The 23,904-nt window shown below is 40.8% G+C and overlaps 1 protein-coding gene across 2 annotated transcripts in view; it reads right to left on the reverse strand.

The window, feature by feature from the left end:
- LOC135405824 (polyadenylate-binding protein-interacting protein 1-like) overlaps positions 1-21,693 on the reverse strand; it is a 47,824-nt gene extending 26,131 nt beyond the window's left edge. The window contains exons 1-6 of one of the 2 annotated variants that reach the window (XM_064640402.1): positions 21,465-21,693; positions 18,010-18,183; positions 16,631-16,638; positions 6,054-6,242; positions 2,396-2,508; positions 895-1,006 (exon numbers count right to left, since the gene is read on the reverse strand). In XM_064640402.1, the coding sequence (XP_064496472.1) occupies positions 895-1,006; positions 2,396-2,508; positions 6,054-6,242; positions 16,631-16,638; positions 18,010-18,183; positions 21,465-21,693 (825 nt within the window). The remainder of the gene's footprint in view (positions 1-894; positions 1,007-2,395; positions 2,509-6,053; positions 6,243-16,630; positions 16,639-18,009; positions 18,184-21,464) is intronic. The other variant, XM_064640403.1, reaches the window with a different exon arrangement.
- Between the last annotated feature and the right edge of the window lie 2,211 nt (positions 21,694-23,904).

Consider the following 23,904-nt stretch of genomic DNA (forward strand, 5'->3'; position numbering starts at 1 on the left):
TCTAGTAGGCACTCTTTATATATTTAAAAATTAGAAAAAATGCTTTAAAAATAAATGGTACTCCAATTTGGGCAACTTCTCCTCCCCTAAACCCTTTGGAAAGCTTTCTTTTTACTTCGAGCATGGGAAAATTAGATTTTAAGGCACACTTATAAACAAAAATGGAAGATTCAGTTTTCTTTCCTCATGCCACCAGAACATTTTAATAGTGTCTGCTTAAATCAAACCTTTGAAATAATTCAGAGAAAAATATATTTTAAGGACACTATAGCAGTCAGTGAACTTAATGAACTCGTGGGTATAAGAGTCAAAGACTTTTATGTGTAGATACATTTTTTTTTACATATCAGAAAAAAAAAATTATCTAAATTCAAGATTTCATGCTTCATCCATAAGCCAAGGACTCAAACTTCAGAAGAAATATCTTTCAAGGTCTGCATTTTTAATTGCATATTTTGAAGATTCCCATGCCTTCCTCGAGCATTTGATAATAGCTCCTATTAGTGTCTGAATACTGAATTAAATGGGTTATTGATACTGATCTGCTTCTATGTTGGTTAAGTGTAGTAATCTGGTAGTTTTACCAGACAAAAGAAAATACCAAAAGCTTAATTCCAAAGGTGGCTTATGGTTGGTTCTTTTTATAAATTCTTATACTTCTTTTTTAATCTTTATTCATTTCTCTTCTGATGATCTTGTCCTTTTTTGTTTATCTGTTTCTTAGACACGTATTATAATGAAACTGTTCTAAAGTTCTTTGACTTTATTCTCCTTTCCCTTTAAAAAAAACAAAAGCAAAAAAACCCCACACCTCAAATGATACTCCATTTTAGTGTTTACCTAAACACGACAAAAATCAATGAAGAACCATCTGACATGCAACTTTCTTCTTACCTCTAGGTTAAGGTAAAGTTCAGCTAAGAACAACACAAAGGCATGAAATTGTTTTCGAGCAGTCTCATCTCCTTTGTCAGCTTCATCTCTATTTTCATACTCTGTTTGACACCTGAAAATGGTAAACCAAAAATCATATAATCTGTAGACAACTCAACATATGCAACATGCTACTTATTTAATAGAATGCTAAGAACTTATTCACTGCATTAGAACTATTAAATGCTGAATACTAGGAAGTCCGATTTGTGAAGGAAGTGAGAGGGCTTTACAAAGACAATGCAGATTTTGTTCTGAGATATCCGAGACAGAAAAATGTAATAGAGTAAATTGCAACGTGTAAAAATTAAAAGACAATTACACAGTTTATATATTAGAATATGGGTCCAGGAAGTTTAACATGGACAGACAAACATCAACAGAAATAAAGTAGGTGTACTCTGAAAGACATTTTCTCCCTTTCAGGGTGCTGCCCACATTGTCTTAGATGCCTTTACACTTATTTGATAAATTCTTTACCTTACTATTTTAAGTGACAGAAGCATAATTTAGATATAAATGTAGTGAGGATTAAGATAACATCACACTGAGGTAATTTTTTAGTATTGAACAACTGTGTTCTTTTAAGTTTATCATGCCTTTACTCCTAAACATAGGTGGACTAAGTGGAACTTAAAATAAGAAGCAAGTCTGGAGCTTAGAAAGCCAGATTTCACAGAATATTCTGAGTTGGAAGGGACCCACGAGGATCATCGAGTCCAACTGTTAAATGAATGGGGATTGAACCCACAACCTTGGTGTTATTAGCACCATGCTCTAACCAACTGAGCTCATCTCAGGGTCAGTCAAAAGTCCTTAAAGGAAAAAAGATTAATTTCTAAAGAATTCTGTAGCATTAAAGTGTACTATTCCTTCAAGTGTCATACAGTAAGATTTAAAAGGAAATATATCCATTTAAAAATGTTGCATTTTTGTCAACTATGAAGTCCAATCATTATTAAACATTAATCCCCCAAATTCTGTAGTAACTGAAAATTGAAGAAATTTATCCTTTTAGATTTTATACATCTACTTCATAGTTGTAAAGTCAGTTAGCAAACCAACGAATAAACCTTACACAGCAACTCCAGACAGAAAAGTAATTAAAGAAAAAACACAATGAAATAAGTCCTGGCAAAAGTCAAAGGACAAGGACAGTACATTTACACGCATTTAGTATACATTTAAAGTTGACTACCTTTCAAATTTACCCTGTAACTTGGTATTAGTCTAATATACTCAATTCAAAGGAGCCTATAGAACCCCAAACGGAGTCCTATTTTCATGTTAAAAATATAAAAATTTTAAAATATATGTGTTAGATATCTAGTATGTACCTGTGCTTTAGTAATCCTCAATCTAAATTTCTATTTTAAATATGCATGCTATGTTAAGAGTTACATATAAAAGAGGAAGACAATCTGAGAAAGTAATGGGCTTAAAATGACACACTGATACTAACCTTTGAAGTAACAATTGTCGGAAATTCCCACTTAGTGGACTAATGGTAAGATGGTGAGATAGATAGTTACACAACCGTGCTCCCATGTAGGAAAAATTTGGGACAGTTGTGGCCTTCCAAAATAAAAGTGGAAAAGAAATTATTCATAGAAGTCATGATTAGGTTATCAGGAAATATCTTTAAGGGATTTGTGAAAATCTGTGTTTAACAACAGTTGACTAGACAATTGAAGAGCAGAAGATTAATAATTACTATTTCTCATTTTAATTTTTCTATCTCATCAACACTGCTATATGCATTTCATCACTTTGAAGTTCATTATACTGGTTTTGTGGCTTTAAGAAAACAACCAGCATTATGTCATGTGTCCTCAATTCTACTTCTCCATTGTGACCTACACCAAAGAGTATCCGAAAATCACTTCCAAACTTTTTATACAGACCCCCCCTCAAAAAAAACCAAATCAAAACAAAACCAAGAGTGAAGATTAAGACATCTTTTTTAAGGAGCGAAGAGTGTGTTAAAACAAAAGAAATAAATAAATAATTTGCTTTCATTCAGTCTATTTATCCCAGAATCTATTTTTGGCAATAATGAATGCTCAGGGAAAGAGCACAGGAACACTGCAAGTAAAGATAAATACTTTCTCCTGTACATGCTCCAGGAAACTGCAGAATAGCAAACTTCTGATTCAGATATTAAAACTGTATCATTACAGTTAATAGCTCTTGATGAGTCCTTTTTTTTCTAAAACAAGTCCTATTACTGTTGAACATTTACACTTTTATAATCTAAAAACAGGTGGTGGCAACTAAATTCCACAACATAAGTTGTACACTGTCTGAAAAATATTTTGCTTTGAAACTGGTACTTGAAAATTCCAAGAGGTGGTAAAAGTAATTGGGAATCCATTAGTGTTTACATTCAACCTCTCAGAACTTAAAGTAGAACATTCCCTTATTTTGGCAATTTATTACTGCTCATTTGTTTTGAACTCTCTTCTAACAAGACTTGAATTTGATATTATTTCTCAGATACAGCTTCAGTGAAAAGAAGTTCTGGTCTAAGTAACTTGATCAGCTCTGCCAAAAACCCCCCATGGATAAGAATTCATTAAACGTCTTTGGCTTTATCATCTTTGAACATTCCTTTTACATCATGATCATCTATCAGTGCTATAAATGTGCTTGCATGCTTCTGCTTCTAACATGTTTGAAAAAAGCATCTTGCCATTAGCGTGTCAATGCATTATAGCTAGTTGCCTTCTACAGGCAGAGGAAAATATACACTCAACATAACTGTACTATGTGCATAACATTGCTGGAAAGAACTGAGATATCTTTGAAAGATACAACAAATTTAAGTAATTAAGACAGTCAAAACAACTTTAGTTTCCAGTAAGAGGCATGTGAAATAGCTAACAAGCTTTTTGGTGCTTTAGTTCAATAAGTTGCTTGGACTAGAAGAGGTGGCCCTCTTTTTATAAGGCAAAATATGTCACTTAAATTACACTTCTCTTTCCCACAGGGAAAAAAAACCAAAACAAAACCAACCACAACCAAAAAAACCCCCCACAAACAAACAAAAAGTACCAAAACCCACCACAAAACAAAGAAAAGCCCACTGAAACAAACCACCACACAGCCAAAATCAACAACTACTTCAAACCTCATCTGTTTTATTTTCAACCATTATCTTCCTAATTAGTTAATCTGTATTTGTGGTTGCATCAGATACTGAAACAGTTCAATTTGGGGTATTGTGGCAGAGCACACAGAAAACAAAAAAACCCATCTCATATCATCTTACTAACCAATCATTATAGTACAGTAATGAATTATTGTTGATTTGTAATCCCGGTTTATCTCAAACTCAAAAAAAAAGTCAAAATCTAAGCATGAAGGCTAGTCTACCAATATGTATCTTGAGAAATTTTAGCTGCTGTAACAGCAACAATACACCATATTTACTAGACAACAGTCAAGATTCTTAAGCTATGAAATCAGTGTTCAACTTTTGGAAAACAAGAGAACTGGCACTTTACTCTGTAAAGACATAAATGGATTAGGAAGAACAGGGGGAAGTAGATAATTAATTCTTACAGACAGGCTAAGATACCTGATACCTGGATGAAGGGAAGACTGTACAGGATTTCGGTTTCTTTCTTTTTAGTTTTTTTCCTTCACAAACCTAGCATATGTAGATTTGCTCAAACATCACTGAAGCAGATGCTTATAAACACACTTCAGCAATTTCAAATGAAGTTTTGTGATAAACCAGGATGAGTAAAAACAAATACTTGAGCAGAAGCTCAAGATAGAAGAATAAGCATAGTTGACTGACACTCAAACACTATCATATCCTGACATACAACAAAGCTGAAATTGTGTACTTTTGGATACTAGGACAGCATTTTGCACTAAGTTTTATTTTTCACATAAAACTGTTATATTTCAGACTGATAACGCTCAATGCTTCTCAGTTAAGGAAGGCACAGCCAACCCTAACATTGGACTTGTTGTAAATAGGGGGAGAGAAAAAGATGCAACATTAAAAGACTTATATTAAACAAGAGTCAATTTATTTAACATATATGAAGTTTCTTCCAATAAAGTTATATGGAATATTTTCATCTTCTATTAACTATGTGTCCAAATAAAGGATTGAAAAATGATGCTGCCAAACACAGCACAAGTAATCTTCATGTCTAACTAAACTGTTCTGATTAAATGTGCATCAATTCTGTATTATAGTAAAAAATTTAAGACACTACAGTTCTGTACAATGATCAACCAGTCACGCAGGTTCTACATACCCCAGATTATTTCACAGTAAAAAAAACCTGCAAGTATCTGCACTTAAAAGGCGAATAAAGTTTACATTCTTCAAGGTAGAATTTGAAAGCAACTCAGGAAAATGGGAGACATCTAATGTAATAAATAGCAAGCAGAACTGAGTTCATCCTCTGCAGCAAGCCCAGAAGACAGTAGCAGCAGCTCATTTGCTAAGCAACACAGATAAAGCTGTTCTTTCCAATGGCTCCCCCAATTAGTCCAGAGTTCAGCTCAAGGTCTCTGTCCTCATTTCCATGACCATCAATGGGATTAGACCTAGTTACCAGCAGACTAGCTTTCCTTTTTTCCTAATTATGATGTTCTGAAATAGGTATAATACCAAATGAAGAACAAAGCCTGTCAGTGAAAGAGCATTTCCCAAAGGGTGATGTAAACAGTAGGTATAATTTTTTTTAAATACCAAGGAACGAAAAATATCTATTATGAAGAAGTTTTTTGTAGGATAGAATAAAAATGTACAACTGACAGTCTCTGCTATATAAATCCAGCAATTCAAATATAACTCCTTTAATAAACTAGTGTAATTTCAATTCTAGTATGTGATCTGAGAGATTCAAATACACAGCAAAGGAAATAGAGCAAATTGGGGAAATTTATCAACCAGCCAAGTATACCACACTTGAGCTATCATTACAGTTTATTGAGAAAAATCTTTCCCTATACATTTCAGTCTAAAAAGAAAAATTCAAACCATTAAAATACTATATAGGTATAATGATATAACAAATAATACTAGGATGCATATTTTGCACACTAGGTAGCAAAGGCATAACATCCACGTTGAGACAGAATACACAGGCTACCTGCTGATATACGAGTTCAACAAGTTCTTGCAAAGTTTCATCTGCAGTGACCCAGCCATTCACTGTTTCAGCAAACTGCTCTATTTCAGTTTCAAAACAACCTGGTTGCTCAGTGAGGTGATTTAGGAAGTCTTGTACATATTCTGCCAAAGTCAGATAGCCATCATATCCATCTTCAAAGGAAGAATCCTATAGCAGTGAAAGAATATACCAGCTATTTAAAAGGAACCTTAAATAAAGTTGTCACACTTACTATCTCCAGAAGTAACCATATAGCCCTCAGCCTTGAGTAACTCCTGATGCTCTGCATACTTGATATTGAGCTTTATTACATAGTTCACTTAAACATTTTTAGCAAATATAGACCTCTGCATCAGAAAACTCCAGGATTCAAGAACTAGGCAATGTTTTTATAGAGATTAGGGTCTCCCAGCAAAACACATCAAAAGACAGATTAAAAAGAAATCAGTTTGCCAAGTTGAGTGTAAGATTTACTGACAAACTAACAAGTATGTATAACTGTTAAGAATAAAATTACCAAACTAAGGCTCAACACCCTTTCCTGATGCACACACAAACTGTGCTTCAGCTATATGAACTGTAGAAGAAAAAATAATTAAAATTGGAAACAAAATATTTTGAGCTTATGTAGAGTGCAAAAGTGCTCCAAAATATGCAGGAGGGGGAGAAATTACAGAAATACAATAGAGTGTAATGTTCCCATGTATAAAATATAGCCAGGAAAACTGATCTTTTAAAGTCAGAAAATTTGCATCTCAACAATGGATGAATGACTACAAGGTATGAAACTACTCAAATGGTATTGCATTAATTTGCAGTTACTGAGGTCAAAAAACAGACAGTAAACACACCTGGGCCCTAAAGAAAGGAGCTAGAACAATACCACTTTATCAATGTCTATGCTCCTGCTGACGGAACAGGAAGCTGCTAATTTTGTCCATTCAAAAATGAATGTATGTAACAGTCTCAAAAGTCAATGCTGTCCTGGATAATTACGATGCTAGTATATGAAAGGAATAGCATAGGAAGCAACATACTTTGTGATGTTGTATTGGGTCTGGCTGAGCTGGAGTTCATTTCCCCACAGTAGCCCTCACAGTGCTGTGCTTTGCATTGGCAGCTAGAAGGGTGTTGAGAACACACCAGTGTTTTGGCTACTGCTGAGCACAGCATCAGCACTGTAACATTCCTTCCTCAGTTGAGGGCAAGATCCTGGGAGGGGACCCAAGTAGGCCAGCTGACCCCAACTGACCAAAGGGATATTCCATACCATATGATGTCAGCTCAGATATAAAAGCTAAGGCAAGGAGCAGGAAGGCGGGCATTCATTGTCTCCAGTGGCTGCCTGCTGAGAAACCATCATGCAAACTGAAGCCCTGCTCCTTGGGAGTGGCCAACCATCGCTGCTCATGGGAAGTAGAGAATAAACTGTGCTATCTTTCACTTCGCTTTTGAGTGTGCAAGCTTCCATTTTACTTTTTGCTTTAAATAAACTGCCTTATCCATACCCAGGAGTTGTTCTCCATCTTACTCTCTCCCTTGTCTGGTTGGGAAGGGGAGTGATAGAGCGGCTGGGTGGGCACCTGGCGTCCAGCCAAGGTGAACCCACCACAGATGTAACTAGTAATAATACAGTACAAATAATTCACCTTTTCACACTGTACAAAAGATTGTAAAAAGTACCTCATATGAGATCTCAGAGGTGCAAGCAGGAACCTGAAGAGGGACTGCTAAAGAACTGACTGATAATTAGTGATTCAAAACATAAAGATAACATACAAGATATCAGAATTCTCAAATGATCTACTATTTAACATGAAAAAGATTTGAAATATATCTACTGTAATGAAAAATTGAACTAAAAATGATAAACCACTTTTACTGAGTGGACATAAATACACTGATAAGGTTTATAATTATATTCTCCCTCTCCCCACCATCCCTCCCTTAATGAGGGACTTTTTGTCTTCAAAATGCCTCATTCTCTCCTCTATTGCGAAGCAACATGGATCTGTGAAAGATAAAAGCCCTGGATACGAACTGTGGAGAAAGATACACATTGCTGAAAAGTAAGTATTGACATTAATTTCACAACCTGTGAAGAATGTGTGAGGAAAAAAATCAGATTTTCCAAAATTCTTCAAAGACTCATGTTCTAAGGATATACAACTTAAGTTAAAGAGGGACACATTAATAGAACCGAAGAAAAACTAGAAAGATTTCATACGTTGTTTAATTAAATAGCATATTTGCCCAGTGAATAATACTGAAGACAAAGTTATTGTGGCCCAGAAGAATTAGGGAAAAAAATGTGTTTAAGGAAATGGCAGCAAATTGTTATTATTCATAAGGATAAAACCTTCAACAACATGATCCAACTTGATTTTGCTTTGAGTTGTGGATTGGACCACCAACTTCAGAGATCCTTTCCAACCTAAATTATTCTATGATTCTAATGGTTTAGAGTTTATGAAGCCAAAGGATAAAAGCTAACATGCCTCTAACTTGCTAAATATTCTATTTCTCTAAAGGAAATCAAATTTTACTAGTCAATTTCAAATAGCCCAGTAAAAGTTTTGTACAACAAAGTTAAATTATTTTGGTCCACAGAATTATGACATTATTGTGCAACAACTGCAGCTTAGTCACACACAGCAAAACTAGTATCTCTTCAAACAACCTGTTTGAAAACTCTCCAGACAAGTTGCAGGGGATGCAATTGCTGTAGCTAGTAAAAGAAGATGCTCTTTCTGAAAGCCATTAGGTTGTTATGAGATCCTCATTTAATAGAGAGGAAGGTATATTCCTCTCATCCTCACCTGATAAAAATCCAGCCTTGGAAGAAAACATCCTTGTTCTGCAAGGGGCTCCAATCCCATTTGGTATACTGGTGTCCCCGTATTCATACTCCTGTTCCCATTTTGTAATTAAAAGGCTAACCACAGAGGCTAAACTCAGCACCACATTCATCTACCTATACTAAATATGTAACTTCAAAGGTAATCTAGGTTTTAGCAACTATGCCAGGGAACAGAACAAATGGGAGAGGAAAAAAACAATTCAAACATTATTATATGTTGTATATTGCTAAATTAGGAACACTTGACACTTAAAAAACTAATTAGATTTAGTCCAGTAACTTCTAGACATAAACCACTCATGTTTCACACTGACATATTTTAAGCTTTAACAGAGAAAATAACATCACGTACTGTATCAAGGGAAAGTAAAGGAAATTCCTCTTGATTATAAACAGCAGTTGGCTATGTTGCCTGTGTATTTTGGTGCTGAAAAAATCTCTGGAGCAGTTAATTAGGGGTGAGATAAGAAAGGGTTTATTTGCCAAGGCAGTAGGTGATATAAGACGCGCGCACCCTGGCCGTGCCTGAGAGGTTACATTTTATAACATTATCCATCCAATCCCAGATGTGTCCACCCTTTGGCCCTTCCTCTGGTCTGCCCCGGGCCCATCCCCTGAGAAATGGGTCTGGGGTGTATTTTGGGACCCCCCCTTCATCATCTTCAGCTTCATCAGAGCACAAAGGGTACATGATTACCTAATTTTTGACCGTATTCTGTGGTTTAAGCCCTGATATGCTGTTCTCCAAACAGTCTAGGCCTTTGCCTTGACAGAAGACTAAACATTGCCACTGAATTCAGGGGTAGGTTTGATATGGGAACATAGAATGGGGTAAGAGGGTTAGGGAATGTGTAAACAAGGGAAAGGAGCAAGGGAGAAAGGGGTTTCTGCTTTTTAAAACCTACAATTCTTACCAGTCTTACAAATATTAGAAAAATAAAAAAAACCATTAGGGGCTTAAGGCATCAGTTCCCCCCTTTAGAGATTAAACAAGACTCAAAGATCTTGTTCAATCTCTACATAGCACTAACTATATAACAAGCTATGCAGTTTTTACACTCATATGAATGGCTACTCTATTCAGATTCAGCCTGGTAACCATGAAGTAAGTTTGTGAAAATAGACTTAATGAAACATCTTTAAGAATTACCAATGTGCAATTTAAACTTGTTGCCAAATTTCAGCCAAATCCGTAGTGCAAATTCAGCACTCACTTATAAAGAATGTTTGATGCATTTTGCTAAGCCAAATGTAAATTTGGGTTTTGAACTTAATTCATAGTTCCTGACCATACTAAACAATACAAACAAGAGAAGCAAACTTAAACACTATTTTAACAGTCCTTATAACAGTCTTTGCTGTTCTACTCGTCTCAGGAACAGAGGTTTTCTTCTTCCTGGGTGAAATTCAGGGTCTTTGATGATAACTGTCCACATTGGAGATGGTCTGCTGGACTTAAAAAACAGTTCTTTCCATTTGGCTTGCAGGAGTTTCAGTCTTAGTGCAACATAAACTCAGTCCTTGGGCTGGAACAGATGAGCAGGAGTGTCCAGCTTCACAGGCTTAGGTGACATGATAAATTTCTGCAGTTCCTGCAAAGCAGATCTTAAAACATTAAACAATTCTACAGATAAACTTCTTTATGCAACTAGAGAGTCGATGAAGTGTGACTCTCTGTTTGATGACAATTTCACAGGAATTTTGGATCTTGGAATTCCTGCATTTCAATCTTCTGAGAGAGGAGCTTGTGCTTTTATCACATAAAGCGATTAACTGCCAGCCACAGATCTAATAGGCCAGTCAAGAGCTTACCTGAAGCAGACTGCGTCTGGATGCAAACGGCACCCTGGCAGTGCCAGTAGCCCACCACAGAGAGCTTATACTCTCTGGACAAATTCTAGGCCGTACCGGGGGCAGGTTGTCCTGTTCCAACCTGTCCCAGACTGCAGTCAATCATCTTTACCTCATGGAGTAGTCTTACAGGGACTCCTTGCCTCCATGGATAAAAGCTGCCTCACCTGTTAAAATAGGTACATTTATAGATATATGAATATCAATAAAGCAATAAAGCTAAGAAGCATTTTCGGCAAACTATTTAAGCAACTTAAACCTATTATTCCAACAACGATGTTACTGGATTGTCTCAAGGATCGTATGCAATGGTGCAAGCCAGATTTCTAGGGCCTTATTGGGGAGTTCACAAAACCAGTGCTGTAATTCCTGGTTAGCAGTCAGAAGCAGGATTCCCATGATGCAGTGTTGAACCTGCTAGAGCAGTACTGCTGCTTTACAGAAGCTGTGATGGCATCCAGGCAAAGGGTCACTCTGTGGTTTCTCGGCTCTGCTGCCTTTCACTACAGCATTGATGCCACTTTCTTATCCATCCTCTGTTTCAGTGTAGGACTTCCTTTGCAAATTCAGGTTTACACACACACTCCTAGATGACACTAGATAAAAAGCATCTTAAAACATAAACAGATTCCATAATCACATGCAAATTTTACGGACCCTTCATCAAACTGCTTCAGGAGAAATTCTTCCACAGGTTGCAGAGAGACATAGATGTTTACAAATTGTCGTTGGAATGAGATAAGTGCAAGTACAAACATTGCAGGCTTCGAAGCAATTCATGTAACAAAAGCAAAAGCAATATAAGCTTTCAATTCTTAGCAATTAAGTTAACAATAAGCGAAGCTTAAAACAATATAAAATAGAAAGTAACAAGGAAACACAATAATTACAATATACGTATACGTTTCTGTACCACCTTTTAGTGCAAATTGATTTCAATTGTGTCAGAAGGCCTTTATCTACTCACTCCTGGTCTGGTATATTGCGTTTGCAGTTGAGACATGTGTCTACTCTTGCATAAAAGTTGTTCTCATGGCTTCTCAGTTTGAATTTTAGTGGTACAGCTTCCAGGGTTGTTTGCTGGAACGAATTGCCTGTGAACATTTAACTTCTGACACATTGTTAGTTTTCATTCAAAATAGATCAGTATTCAAAGCATCACTTTATTACTTTATAACATATTTTGCACCGGCGGGTTTTAGTTTTTGGGTTCGCCGGGAATTTACACTGCTTCCGTCCTCCCCTCCCCCCTTTCGGTCTTATGGGAGGATACGGATTGTGCAGGTTTGGGAGGGCTGGAGTGGAAGCAACAGCTCCGTCTCCGCCCCCAATGGCGGAGCCAGAGGATCCTGTGTTAGACTGGGCTGGGACTCCAGCCACAGACACCATTCTAGGTTCTTTTGCAGTCTCTGCACTCTAGTTGATTTTTTGTTCGCAGCCGCTAAGGTGTTATGAGTTGCTCCACTCGTGTTGGCCACAGCCAGGAAATAATTTGCCTTTGCCCCTGCTACGGCCTCCGCTCAGTCTGCGGAGGCGGCAGCAGCTCCTGTACCAAATCTAGATTTTAACTGTCCCGCAGTTGGATTCATCCTTTCTGTGCGCGTGGTTAACGCTGCCCCGGCACTCGCATCTGCTGTCTCTGCCTGGACCACACTAGCAGGAACTAAAACTTCTTCACTAGTTAGAGCAACAACTAGGACTAGTTTTTCCTGTCTTCGCTTTATTGTGCTCGCCACAGTTTTAAATTTCGGGGTCGCTCCCTGCTCTAATTTCGCTTTCTCTGTCTCCAGATCTTTTCCTGTCACACGCACTCTCACTGTATCACACACAGGTAACACTTTTTTCTTCACCGCGCCAGCCAGCTCGCCATGGTAACGGCCATTCCAGAAGCCTCCCCTGCTCTCTTAGCTGGGAGTTCTGTTGCCGCGGCAATGGCTGTTCTTATAATCGCCTCACCGCCCACCGTACTAACCTTCTGCTTTCTGTTCTGATATACTGCCCAAGCTATCTCTAATAATTTCTTCTTTATATCGTTTGTGGGCTGTCCCACAAACAGGTATACCAGCTGTTTCTTTCCCAAGTCTGATTCTAAGTCAATATCAATATGTTTTCTAACAACATCTTTCAATCTGTTCAAAAAGTCTGTGGGCGACTCATTTGCCTTTTGCCTGGCTTCATACATTTTTACCCAACTCATATCTCTTGCACCTGGGGCATGCAGCTCCGCTCCTACAGTTCTTATATCGCTATCACCACCGATAAAACCAGCTGCCTGAGCACCCATCTCTGGTGCTGGGCTACTTGTTCTCAGAGACACCTCTACATTTGGGGCCGTCGCCCCCCCTTCACTACTACCGATACAGCTATCAACCTCAGTTGTTACTAGTTTCTCTGCTTTCGAGTTCACTTCTGCCGTTGTTATGGCAACTTTATCTACCCCGGCAAAGCTGCCAGCTGCTGCAGAGCTACAAACTGCTTCCCTGCTCACTGGAACAGACAGGGCAGATCCCGCAGCCATGGCCCCTGTGGGGCCAGGAGTTTCTCCTGTTGTTATCCCTGGGCTAGCCAGCCCCGCAGCATCTGCGTAACTCTCGCTCAGCTCTACCGCGCTGCCAGCAGCTCCAACAAAGGTCGATCTCATTTGCACCTCTGTGCACATTCCAACTAAACCGACAGGACTCGCTCCCGCTGGACTCGAGCTAACTTCTCCAGAGACTTTAATTTGCCTAATCCCTCCCGGTGCACCCAGATCCGCACCAGGGGGTCCGCCAATGGCTCCTGCCTGCTCAGCAGGGGCTGGTCCCCGGGCTGCTCCCGCTGTTCCCGGGCTGTTTTCTCTCTCATCGGATGATATTAACGCATTTAAATCACTATTCCCCGTGTTCTTAAATAAAACTCGTGAGACGGGGGTAGTTTTAACTTGATCTTTTCCCTCTTTTTCTATTTCCGATTTTTCTGCCCTTTCTGAGCTTTCTTTTCTCTTATCTTCTACCCCCAATCCAGGGCGTGTTAATAGGAACAAAAAGAACTCTGCGTATCGAATTTCCCGCCACCTCTGTTCTACATGTAAAAGCGAGATTAATTGAAACACTGTGTTCAGTTCAAACGGACCAAATTTCGGCCATGCTACTCCTCTCATTTGTTCAAACAACGGCCAGGCATTTAAAGACAGCCTACACAGCTCTTCCTTCTTTAAAGATGTCTCAGAAGTAATTAACGTTTTCCAATGTTTTAGAACCAAACTCAGGGGGAATTCTTCAGGGATCTTAAATTTTGAATCCACACAACCCATGCTTGCAAAACAAAAGCAAACCAGTCACACACACTGGGTCTCGAACTCACAACCTTAGGTCGCGAGGCTGTTAACGTAACCTCTCAGCTATTTACCTACCTACAAACTATCGAGCCCCACCGGCTCTCCCAGAGCATCAGAGCACCGGAGGGCGTCCCCTCCAAAACCAGAACAGCCCCTAGGCTGAACACCCGCCCTGACCTGGGTAATTGGTGAACTACCCCGTTCACCTTCTGGAAAGCGACTTTCGCGACTATAACGGGCCCAAGTCCTTAAGTTAACTTTCCAGTCACCCGTGTTCCCTGTCTCCCGGAACACAAACTTTTCCCGCAGCTGCTAACCAACCAGGTACCTTTTCCTTATCTCACCTCTATGCTCCGTGCTCAGTCTCCGTAGGTTCCGTGGAGCTGGGCTTCTCAGACTGGGGGGGGAATTATCTCAGATATAAGCCGGCTCGCTGAAGAATATTCCTGCTGATGAAAGTTTCCAGTCTGAAGAAGTCCCCGGTCCAGTTCTCCCTGTACGGGCCACCACTGTTGCCTGTGTATTTTGGTGCTGAAAAAAATCTCTGGAGCAGTTAATTAGGGGTGAGATAAGAAAGGGTTTATTTGCCAAGACAGTAGGTGATATAAGACGCGCGCACCCTGGCCGTGCCTGAGAGGTTACATTTTATAACATTATCCATCCAATCCCAGATGTGTCCACCCTTTGGCCCTTCCTCTGGTCCGCCCCGGGCCCACCCCCTGAGAAATGGGTCTGGGGTGTATTTTGGGACCCCCCCTTCATCATCTTCAGCTTCATCAGAGCACAAAGGGTACATGATTACCTAATTTTTGACCATATTCTGTGGTTTAGGCCCTGATATGCTGTTCTCCAAACAGTCTAGGCCTTTGCCTTGACAGAAGACTAAACATTGCCACTGAATTCAGGGGTAGGTTTGATATGGGAACATAGAATGGGGTAAGAGGGTTAGGGAATGTGTAAACAAGGGAAAGGAACAAGGGAGAAAGGGGTTTCTGCTTTTTAAAACCTACAATTCTTACCAGTCTTACAAATATTAGAAAAATAAAAAAAACCATTAGGGGTTTAAGGCATCAGCTAACAGGAGGCTATAAATTCACACATTCATTACAAATTTATGTTTCAAAGCCATGAAAGTCAACTAGAAAATTTCCAATAATCTCAATGATTTCTCAGTCAAGCCAACACTGTCTAATCCTTCACCTTTATGTTTGATAGCTATTAGATGGGATCCTGGATTATTCACAACAAAAACACGAGTCACTAACTTAAAAATAACAGATTTGCCTCTCTTCTACTAAGAATCAGTTTATGAGTTTAAAGAAATAACAATGAAAAGGCTAAGTAGGTACTGAAATCCCTGATTTACATAAAGATAAAAACAGAAAGTCTATGGAAAAGATCCATGAGCCAAATTTGCCTCAGTACATATGCTAATTAGAACTTTCCTATACCTGAAAAGTATTCACAACATCTCCACTTAGGAACTTAGTCACCAATAATTTATTATTGATTTGATTTCTTGAGACTTCTTAGGAACAAGCTTTTTTTTTCCCCTTTGGATTATACCTACTCAGCAAGTTTACAATAGTTATTGCAAAATTAGGTATAAAGACTGTTGCAGGTACAAACCTCATATGACATAAATAGGTGATTTAATTGACACCTTCATGTTTGGCTAAAAGTATAAACCCCACTACTACGGCTGCTTAGCCTCCTTTTTGAAATTAGTTGAAGAAAAAAAAAAGGTAGAGGGGAAATTCCACCTAAGATAACCCAAATCTCACTCCTAAAACTATGAATTGAGAACATTATGCCCTTCTGATGGAGTGACAGTTGTATTATTCTCATATACCCATGTCAGAGAACAAGTCTGACATTTCCTACTGGCAATCCAAACCTAAATCTAGTCACCAGTTCTACTGCAGATATCCACAACTTGCAATGGGATGGACAGCTGTATGCAAACAGAAAATCCCAGAGATCTTTCCTCCCCAAAGTCCTGGTAAAGTTTTTCTGAAAATTCTAGTATGCCTTGGATGCTGTAGCCCTTAAAGTATCTTCACAGGTAACTGACAGTTTTGAGTATCAGAACTAACTAGAGATTAAATAATCTAATAATCAAGTGTTATATGGACACACATAGTAATTACAGTAATGTACAATCCAACAAGGAATCAACCAACACATTATTTCTAAAACAATAAATGCTTAACAAATAGCAAAAAAATCAACATGAGTTTTCAGATCTAAAAATTTCAGGTAACATTATAAGTGAAAGCTAAGTATTACTTGTAAGTCAGAAAACCTGAAGTTTCTCAAAACTTTGCTTTGTTTCAAATTTTAAAACTCATGGTGAAAAATCCGTGTAATAGTAAAGTGTGCTAAATTCCTTATTTTTATTACAGGTGGACCCAGTTCATAAAATTAATTCAGTCATTAAAGTAAAAAACAAACAAACAAAACCCCTCCAAAAAACAACAACAAAAACTAACAAACAAAAAATCCCCAAACTTTGCAATAGTCAAGGACTAACAAGTCTGAAATATCATTATTCTATCCCTAGTATATTCTGATTAGATTAGGGTTCCTACAACATACTTCCAAATAAATGTTCTAGGTTTTGCTAGCATTTTAAGAGTTATTTTCATTAACAGATGAGTCACTTGTATTCATAACATATTCCTCCAACATTGCAACCAAGAACTCCCACATGCTTCTGTGTTTTCACAAAACAGCTGAAAAGCAACATTGCTGGCCTCAAAACTTTGTAATTATACATATGCATGCTCATGCCATCCCAAATGACATTTTTTCTTTATTCATAGAAAACATGTAACATGTACCAGGGCAAAGTATTATTTTTTCCCCCTAGATTATCCATTCACAGAAGCATGTTTGTTCTGGCATTTTTCAACAGTTGTATATGACTATGGGCTTTTATTATTCAGGACGGTGATTTTATTCAGTAAGCTGGCAAAGCTGGTAACATCCAAATAACATCGATTTTACTGGTGAGGAAGAAAAACCTTCAAAATTCCAAACTACCATTTTAGCATTCAAATCAAGTATTTTTCCCTAAGTTATTCAAAATATATTTGTTTCAGTATAACTGTTTATTATCATTTGATTGTGTTTGTAAAAGCAATAGTTCCCACCTACTTATATATAGTACCAGTTTATATCCCGGCATAACAAAAAGATATTCCAAGAATTCACATAGATCTTCCCTAGAGTAAAATTACTGTAGCAATAATATGGAAGACAAGGAGAGTAGAAAATAACAAGTACCAACTTTTATTATGTGATGTACAATATGGATCTGAGATTATCCTTAGTCTGGCTGCAAATATATTTCATGTTAGGTATGCTGCTAGGAATGAGCCCAAACCTACTTTTTTGCCCTCTGGTGACACAGTATCCATGAAGGAATTAAAAGACACATGATGGTACATGAAATTAAGTAGTCGTGGAAAATCATACCCATGGCACAGTAAATTTAGGAAACGTAAAGCCTGTGCTTAGAAAAGTTAAAGTTCAAGCTTTCTCCTGCACTTGCTTCAAAACCCCATGATATCTGAATAAAAGCACAGCTAAGCTTTTAATTGAAATGCAATGCAGATGTAACTATAACAGATGTAGTTGTCAAAAAGACAGCTTACTATGATGCTGGGTGCAATCAATAAGGAATGGGGTTATCTGCAGCAAACTTCCGCAAAATACTAAAGGCTCTCACACAGCATAACATTCACTCATCACTTAACCTCCAGAGACACAGTCAGAAAGTTATCATTCAAATTTTTGAAATCTCTTCAGCAAATGCAGCATTCAAGTTATCTGATACACAAGATCACAAGAAACATTGTTGAACTGAATATAAGTAAATTGGCATATACTGAGAAGACAAACACTCACTGCAAAGTTCTGGTTATATCCTGATGGATAAAACTCAGGTGCTTTAACGGACAACTTTGATGTTATTACAGGAGCCATAGCCACCTGAGATTCAGTCATTTCCAGTCCAGAATCAGGAACTGAAACTTTTCCTTGTGATCCAGATGGAATTCTTGCCTGTTGCAGGTGTTCTGAAAAGTTTTTGATAAATGGTTTCTGTTAATGGTTTTTCTTAGAAACTGCTAAATTAGTATGTATTCACACAGAGTATACACACAGAATACATCACTTTTTGGACTTTAATTATACTTATACTATAAATATACTTTCCTCCAAGCTCAGAAGGGATGCATTCCAATGCAGAGGAAGTCAGGAAAAAATGCCAGAAGGCCTGTGCAGATGAACAAGGAGCTCCTGGACAAACTCAAACACAAAAAGGAAGCCTACAGAAGGTGGAAGCAGGGACAGGTAGTCTGGGAGGAATACAAAGAGATGGTCTGAGGAGCCAAGGATCAGGTTAGGAGAGCCAGAGCCCTGACAGAATTAAACCTGGTCAGGGATGTCAAGAGCAACAAGAAAAACTTCTATAGGTACGCTGTACCTGACAAATTTGGTGGCCTTCCATGACGGGGTTACAGCGGTGGTAGATGAGGGAAGAGCAACTGATGTCATCTACCTGGACTTGTGCAAAGTGTTTGACACTGTCCCACACAACATCCTTGTCTCTAAACTGGAGAGGCATGGATTTGATGGATGGACCACTCTGGATAAGGAATCAGCTGGTCACACTCAAAGAGTTGTGGTCAATGGCTCAATGCCCAAGTGGAGAGCAGTGACAAGTGGAGTCCTCAGGGGTTGGTGTTGGGACCAGTGGTATTTAACATCTTTGTCGGTGACATGGACAGTGGGATTGAGGGCACCCTCAACAAGTTTGCTGATGACACCGAGCTGTGTGGTGCAGTCGACACGCTGGAGGGAAGGGATGGGCCATCCAGAGGGACCTGGACAGGCTGGAGAGGTGGGCCAGTGCAAACCTCATGAAATTCAACAAGGCCAAATGCAAGGTCCTGCACCTGGGTTGGGACAATCCCAAGCACTAATACAGGTTGTAGAATGGAACCCATTCAACAAGAGCAACCCTGGGGAGAAAGACTTGAGGTATCGGTTGACAAGAAGCTCACCATGCCCGAGTCACATGTGGTTGCAGCCCACAAAGCCAATCGTGTCCTGGGCTGCATCAAAAGCACTGTGGGAAGCAGGTGAAGGGAGGGATTCTGCCCTCTGCTCTCATTCTGGTGAAACCCCACCTGCAGTGCTGCCTCCAGCTCTGGGGCCCTGAACACAAGAAAGATGTGGATCTGCTGGAACAAGTCCAGGGGAGGGCCATGAAGATGATCACAGGGCAGGAGCACCTCTGCTATGGAGACGGGTTGAAAGAGTTGTGGTTGTTCAGTCTGGAGAAGACTCCAGAGAGACCTTATAGCAGCCTTCCAGTAACTGAAGGGGGCCTACAAGTGAGCTGGACAGGAACTTTTTACAAGGGCATGGAGAGAGAGGACAAGGGGAAATGGCTTCAAACTGAGAGTAGGTTTAGATTAGTATTAGGAAGAAATTCCTCCCTGTGAGGGTGGTGAGGCCCCGACACAGGTTGCCCAGAGAAGCTGTGGATGCCCCATCCCTGAAAGTGTTCAAGGCCAGGTTGGACTGGGTTTGGAGCAACCTGGTCTAGTGGAAGGTGTCCCTGCCCATAGCAGGGGATGGAACTAAATGGTCTTTAAGGTCCCTTCCAACCCAAACCATTCTATTATCTTATACTTCAAATATATATATTTAATATGGATAAAGCTTTCACTTGAGCAAACTCTAGGTACCTTTCTACATGACAGAAAGTGAACACAATCAATGTTCATGTGAAGGTGACCAAAAAAAAAAGGGGGAAGAGCGCACTCTCTTTCCCCATGAAAACATGTTTTCTAAGAGCTAACCTGAAAAACTAGTAAATCTTCTTATTATATGCTTGCTGCTTTTGGTTTTTTTCTCATAGATTTTATATGTAATGGCAAGACTTTAAAGGTCAATAAATAGAAAACATGACTATTTTTTAACATAATCCTTTAATACACTTAACTATCATTTCTGTACACAATTTTGCAAAAAAATCCCATGAAACGGTATTTTTTAAACCCCATTTTCCAAATCCATGTTTATAGATTAGCTCCTACATTTACTGAAAACAGAATCTGATATCTATCTGAAAAAGGTAACCAACAAACAGTGCTTTATGTTACTGTTGGGTTTATTTTTTGGTCAAACCTTTAGTCCAGAGTTAGAGAGTTCTTCAATAAGAGGAAGAATGAGAACATCTGCGGGCAGATTAACAAATGGATAAAACACTTACATATAGATATGTGGACACAGAAAGGGATGGACAGACAGAGAAACGTTGCAAGCAGGTTGTGATGCTACATCATACCTTTACTTGGGCACAGGTCCATAGCCCAGAAACATGACTGCTCATCTAAAGAAAAGTGCAGTTGCCAGGCCTCCTATGCAGCTCATCTCCATGCGGTGCCAAGAGGAGCCGGCCCTCAGGCTATGGTGGCCTCTAAGCCCCTAGGTACGTGGAGTGGGAGAAAGGACGCGTCCCCCTGGCTAGGCCGAAGGGAGGTGCGTGGAGGAAGCCCCCAGGGCTTCACTCAGTGGGACGGCGACGGGAATGGGGGTGGGGGGTGCAGGACAAGCAAAGCAGGAGCAGGGCAGTGTGCGCAAAGAAGGGGAGCACAGCGAACTTTAGGGGGTCGCTCCTCGACACTATGAGAAATAAAATAATCTGGTTTTATTATAAGTAAAGTTATGTAAGTGGGAAGCGGGGTGTTGGGACTTCCTTCTTACCTCCCATTTAATTTTATTTCAGGCGTCTCGTGAAGATTGTAAGGTGAAAGGCCCCGTCAGGGCTGTACACCAAGGGAATATTGCGGCCGAGGTAGGATACAATATATAAATGGAAAATTTACATCGGCCACGTGTCTTTGTGTGCAGGGGGGTCCCCCTGTACATGTACAGAGGGGTACGTCACCAATCAATCAAGATGTACAGAGGGGTACGTCACCAATCAATCAAGATGTACAGGGGGTATGCCCTGAACCAATCAGGTGGGAGGGTGACACCCACCCGCCGGTTTGAAAAGTGCCCTTTTAAGGTAAAATGCTTGTTACCTGCTGAATATTCAAGATATTGAGTAACTGAAGGGTATAAAAAAACACGGGCTCTGGGAGGGGTGTGCTTTTCCAGGCGGGTGGCTTGGGACTGCACCCAGCGCTGCAAATAAAGGATCCTTTTCTGTAAGTTTCCTTGTCCTGCGAAAGTTTTTTGCCGTTTCTATAAATTGACAGAAGAGAGTTTTCTCACAACACCTTCGACACCGGGGGCCTCTAGAAGGACGGGGAAGGAGACGCTGCACGGTGGCCAGTGCCTGCGATTCCGGTGCCCAGCGGCGCTGTCTTCGGAGGTCGCAAAGGTTCCTGCTGCAGGAAGAGGCCGCCCGTTTTGTGCTGCTTTTCGACCGAGACTGAACTGTGGGAACCGCTGCCCCCAAGACAGGCCCCACCGCCACTCTCCGACGCGCTCGCACCGCTAAGAGCAGCATCTCCTCGACCCCGGCCCCGGCCAGCACCTGGAGCTCGGTCGAAACTATCCGACATACTCGGGGCGGGGTGGCTCAGGCGCTCATGGGAAGGAGCCAGCAACTCAACCCCACTTCGCCGCGGCCCGAGCACTTCACTTTCAGTTTCACCCTCAAACACACTGTCATGATGGTCGCGACCCAGACCAGCTCACAACGCCCCCTCACGACCTCTCAACACCCGTCGCTACAGCAACCTCAGTGCCACCGGGACCTACCACCGCCCGCCGCCGGGAGGGGGAGGAGCACGGCCCGCCAGGAGGCTGCGGCTCCGGCCCACCCCGCGCCATTGCCTCCCGCAGGCGTGGGCTAGGCGGGGTGTTTGTGAGTGTTGTCCCTGTCAAAGAGGCCACCTCGGCTTCTAGGCGTTAAAGGCTCTCGCCCGGATTTCGGGTTGCGTAGCCAACCTTACCTATTCAGAACTGATGAGTCAACTTCCCCCCCTTCCCCTACAAAACGGCCTCGACTTCCAACAACAAACAAGCGTGGGGTTTGTTTGTATCAGCAGCCGGTTCTGGGACCTCGGAATCTATTTGAGTCACAAAATATGCCGAGTTGGAAGGGACCCACAAGGATCATGGAGTCCAACTCCTGGCCCTGTACAGGACCATCCCAAAGAGTCACACCATGTGGCCGAGAGTATCATCCAAACACTTCTTGAACTCTGTCAGGCTTGGTGCTGTGACCACTGTCCTGGGAAGCCTGTTCCAGTGCCAAACCACCCTCTGGGGGAAGAACCTTTTCCTGATATCCAACCTAAACCTCCCCTGCAACAACTTCAGGCCATTCCCTCGGGCCCTGTCACTGGTCACGAGAGTGAAGAGATTGGTACCTGCCTCTCTGCCTCCTCTCTTGAGGATGTTGAAGACCACAATGAGGTCTGACCTCAGTCTCCTCCAGGCTGAACAGACCAAGTGCCCTCAGCTGCTCCTCATATGGCTTCCCCTCAAGACCCTTCAGCATTTTCATTGCCCTCCTTTGGACTCTCTCTAACAGCTTAATATCTTTCTTATATTGCGGTGCCCAAAACTGTCACAATATTCAAGGCGAGGCTACTCCAGTGCAGAGCAGAGGGGGACAATCCCCTCCCTCAACCAGCTGGCGATGCTGTGCCTGATGCCCCCCCAGGACACGGTTGGCCCTCGTGGCTGCCAGGGCACTGCTGACTCATGCCCAACTGGCCATTGACCAGGATCCCCATGTCCCTTTCTGTGGCACTGCTTTCCAGCATCTCATTTCCCAGTCTGTACAAACATCTGGGGTTGCCCCATCCCAGCTGCAGAATCTGGAACTTGCCCTTGTTGAACTTCATATGGTTGGTGATTGCCCAGCCCTCTAATTTGTCAAGGTCTCTCTGCAGGGCCTCCCTGCCTTCGAGGGAGTCAACAGCTCCTCCCAGTTTTGTGTCATCTGCAAACTTGCTTAGTATCCCCTCCAGTCCTGTGTCCAAGTCATTTATGAAGATGTTGAAGAGCACAGGGCCTAAGATGGAGCCCTGTGGAACTCCAGTAGTGACAGGTGTTACGACCCACCCCAGAAAAGGGAGGGGGGTAACCCAGGTTCTTATCAATAATTCCCTCGGGGTGGATTAGAGTGAAACGACACTGAATAATCGATGTTTGAAAACATATATAGGTAGGGTTTATTTTAACAATTTAAACATATATAGGTAGGGTTTATTTTAACAATTTTGTTTAAATAGATATGTTAGCATTTTGGGTGTTATCATCTATAGCATCTATAGCAATGTGGCATAGAGATAACCTTTAGGGAAAATGCATAAGGGAGAGAAAGGAAAGACAGGATAAGGGTAAGGGAGAGTAAGGGAAAGAAAAGATGAAAGTGGACAGATGTATATAGTCACCGCCCACGGGGTCCAGTGATAAAACTTGGTAGTTGCAGTTTCCATGTCTGTCAGTTGAAGTTGTAACCTTGATCCATTGGGGGTGAAGGAGGGAAGCCCCCACACTCCATGGGTAGTGTCACAGGCCATGCCATGAGCCTCCAAAATCTCCTGGGCCTGCACAGAGTTCCTGTGTGGGGCCTGGTAAAAGGGTTTTTCCCGCCTTTCAAGATTGGCAGAGGGGGGGATGGGCTTTGATGGGCCATCAGAGGTATAATGCAGAAGTCCTGCAGAAGCCTGCAAAAGTCCCTTGGCAATCCTAGAATGCATAAATCATTAACCGTTTCAGTCTCTGACAACAGGTCACCAGTCTGATGTTACCCCATT

This window comes from Pseudopipra pipra, chromosome W (genome assembly GCF_036250125.1).
Source record: "Pseudopipra pipra isolate bDixPip1 chromosome W, bDixPip1.hap1, whole genome shotgun sequence".
NCBI classification, from domain to species: Eukaryota; Metazoa; Chordata; class Aves; order Passeriformes; family Pipridae; genus Pseudopipra; species Pseudopipra pipra.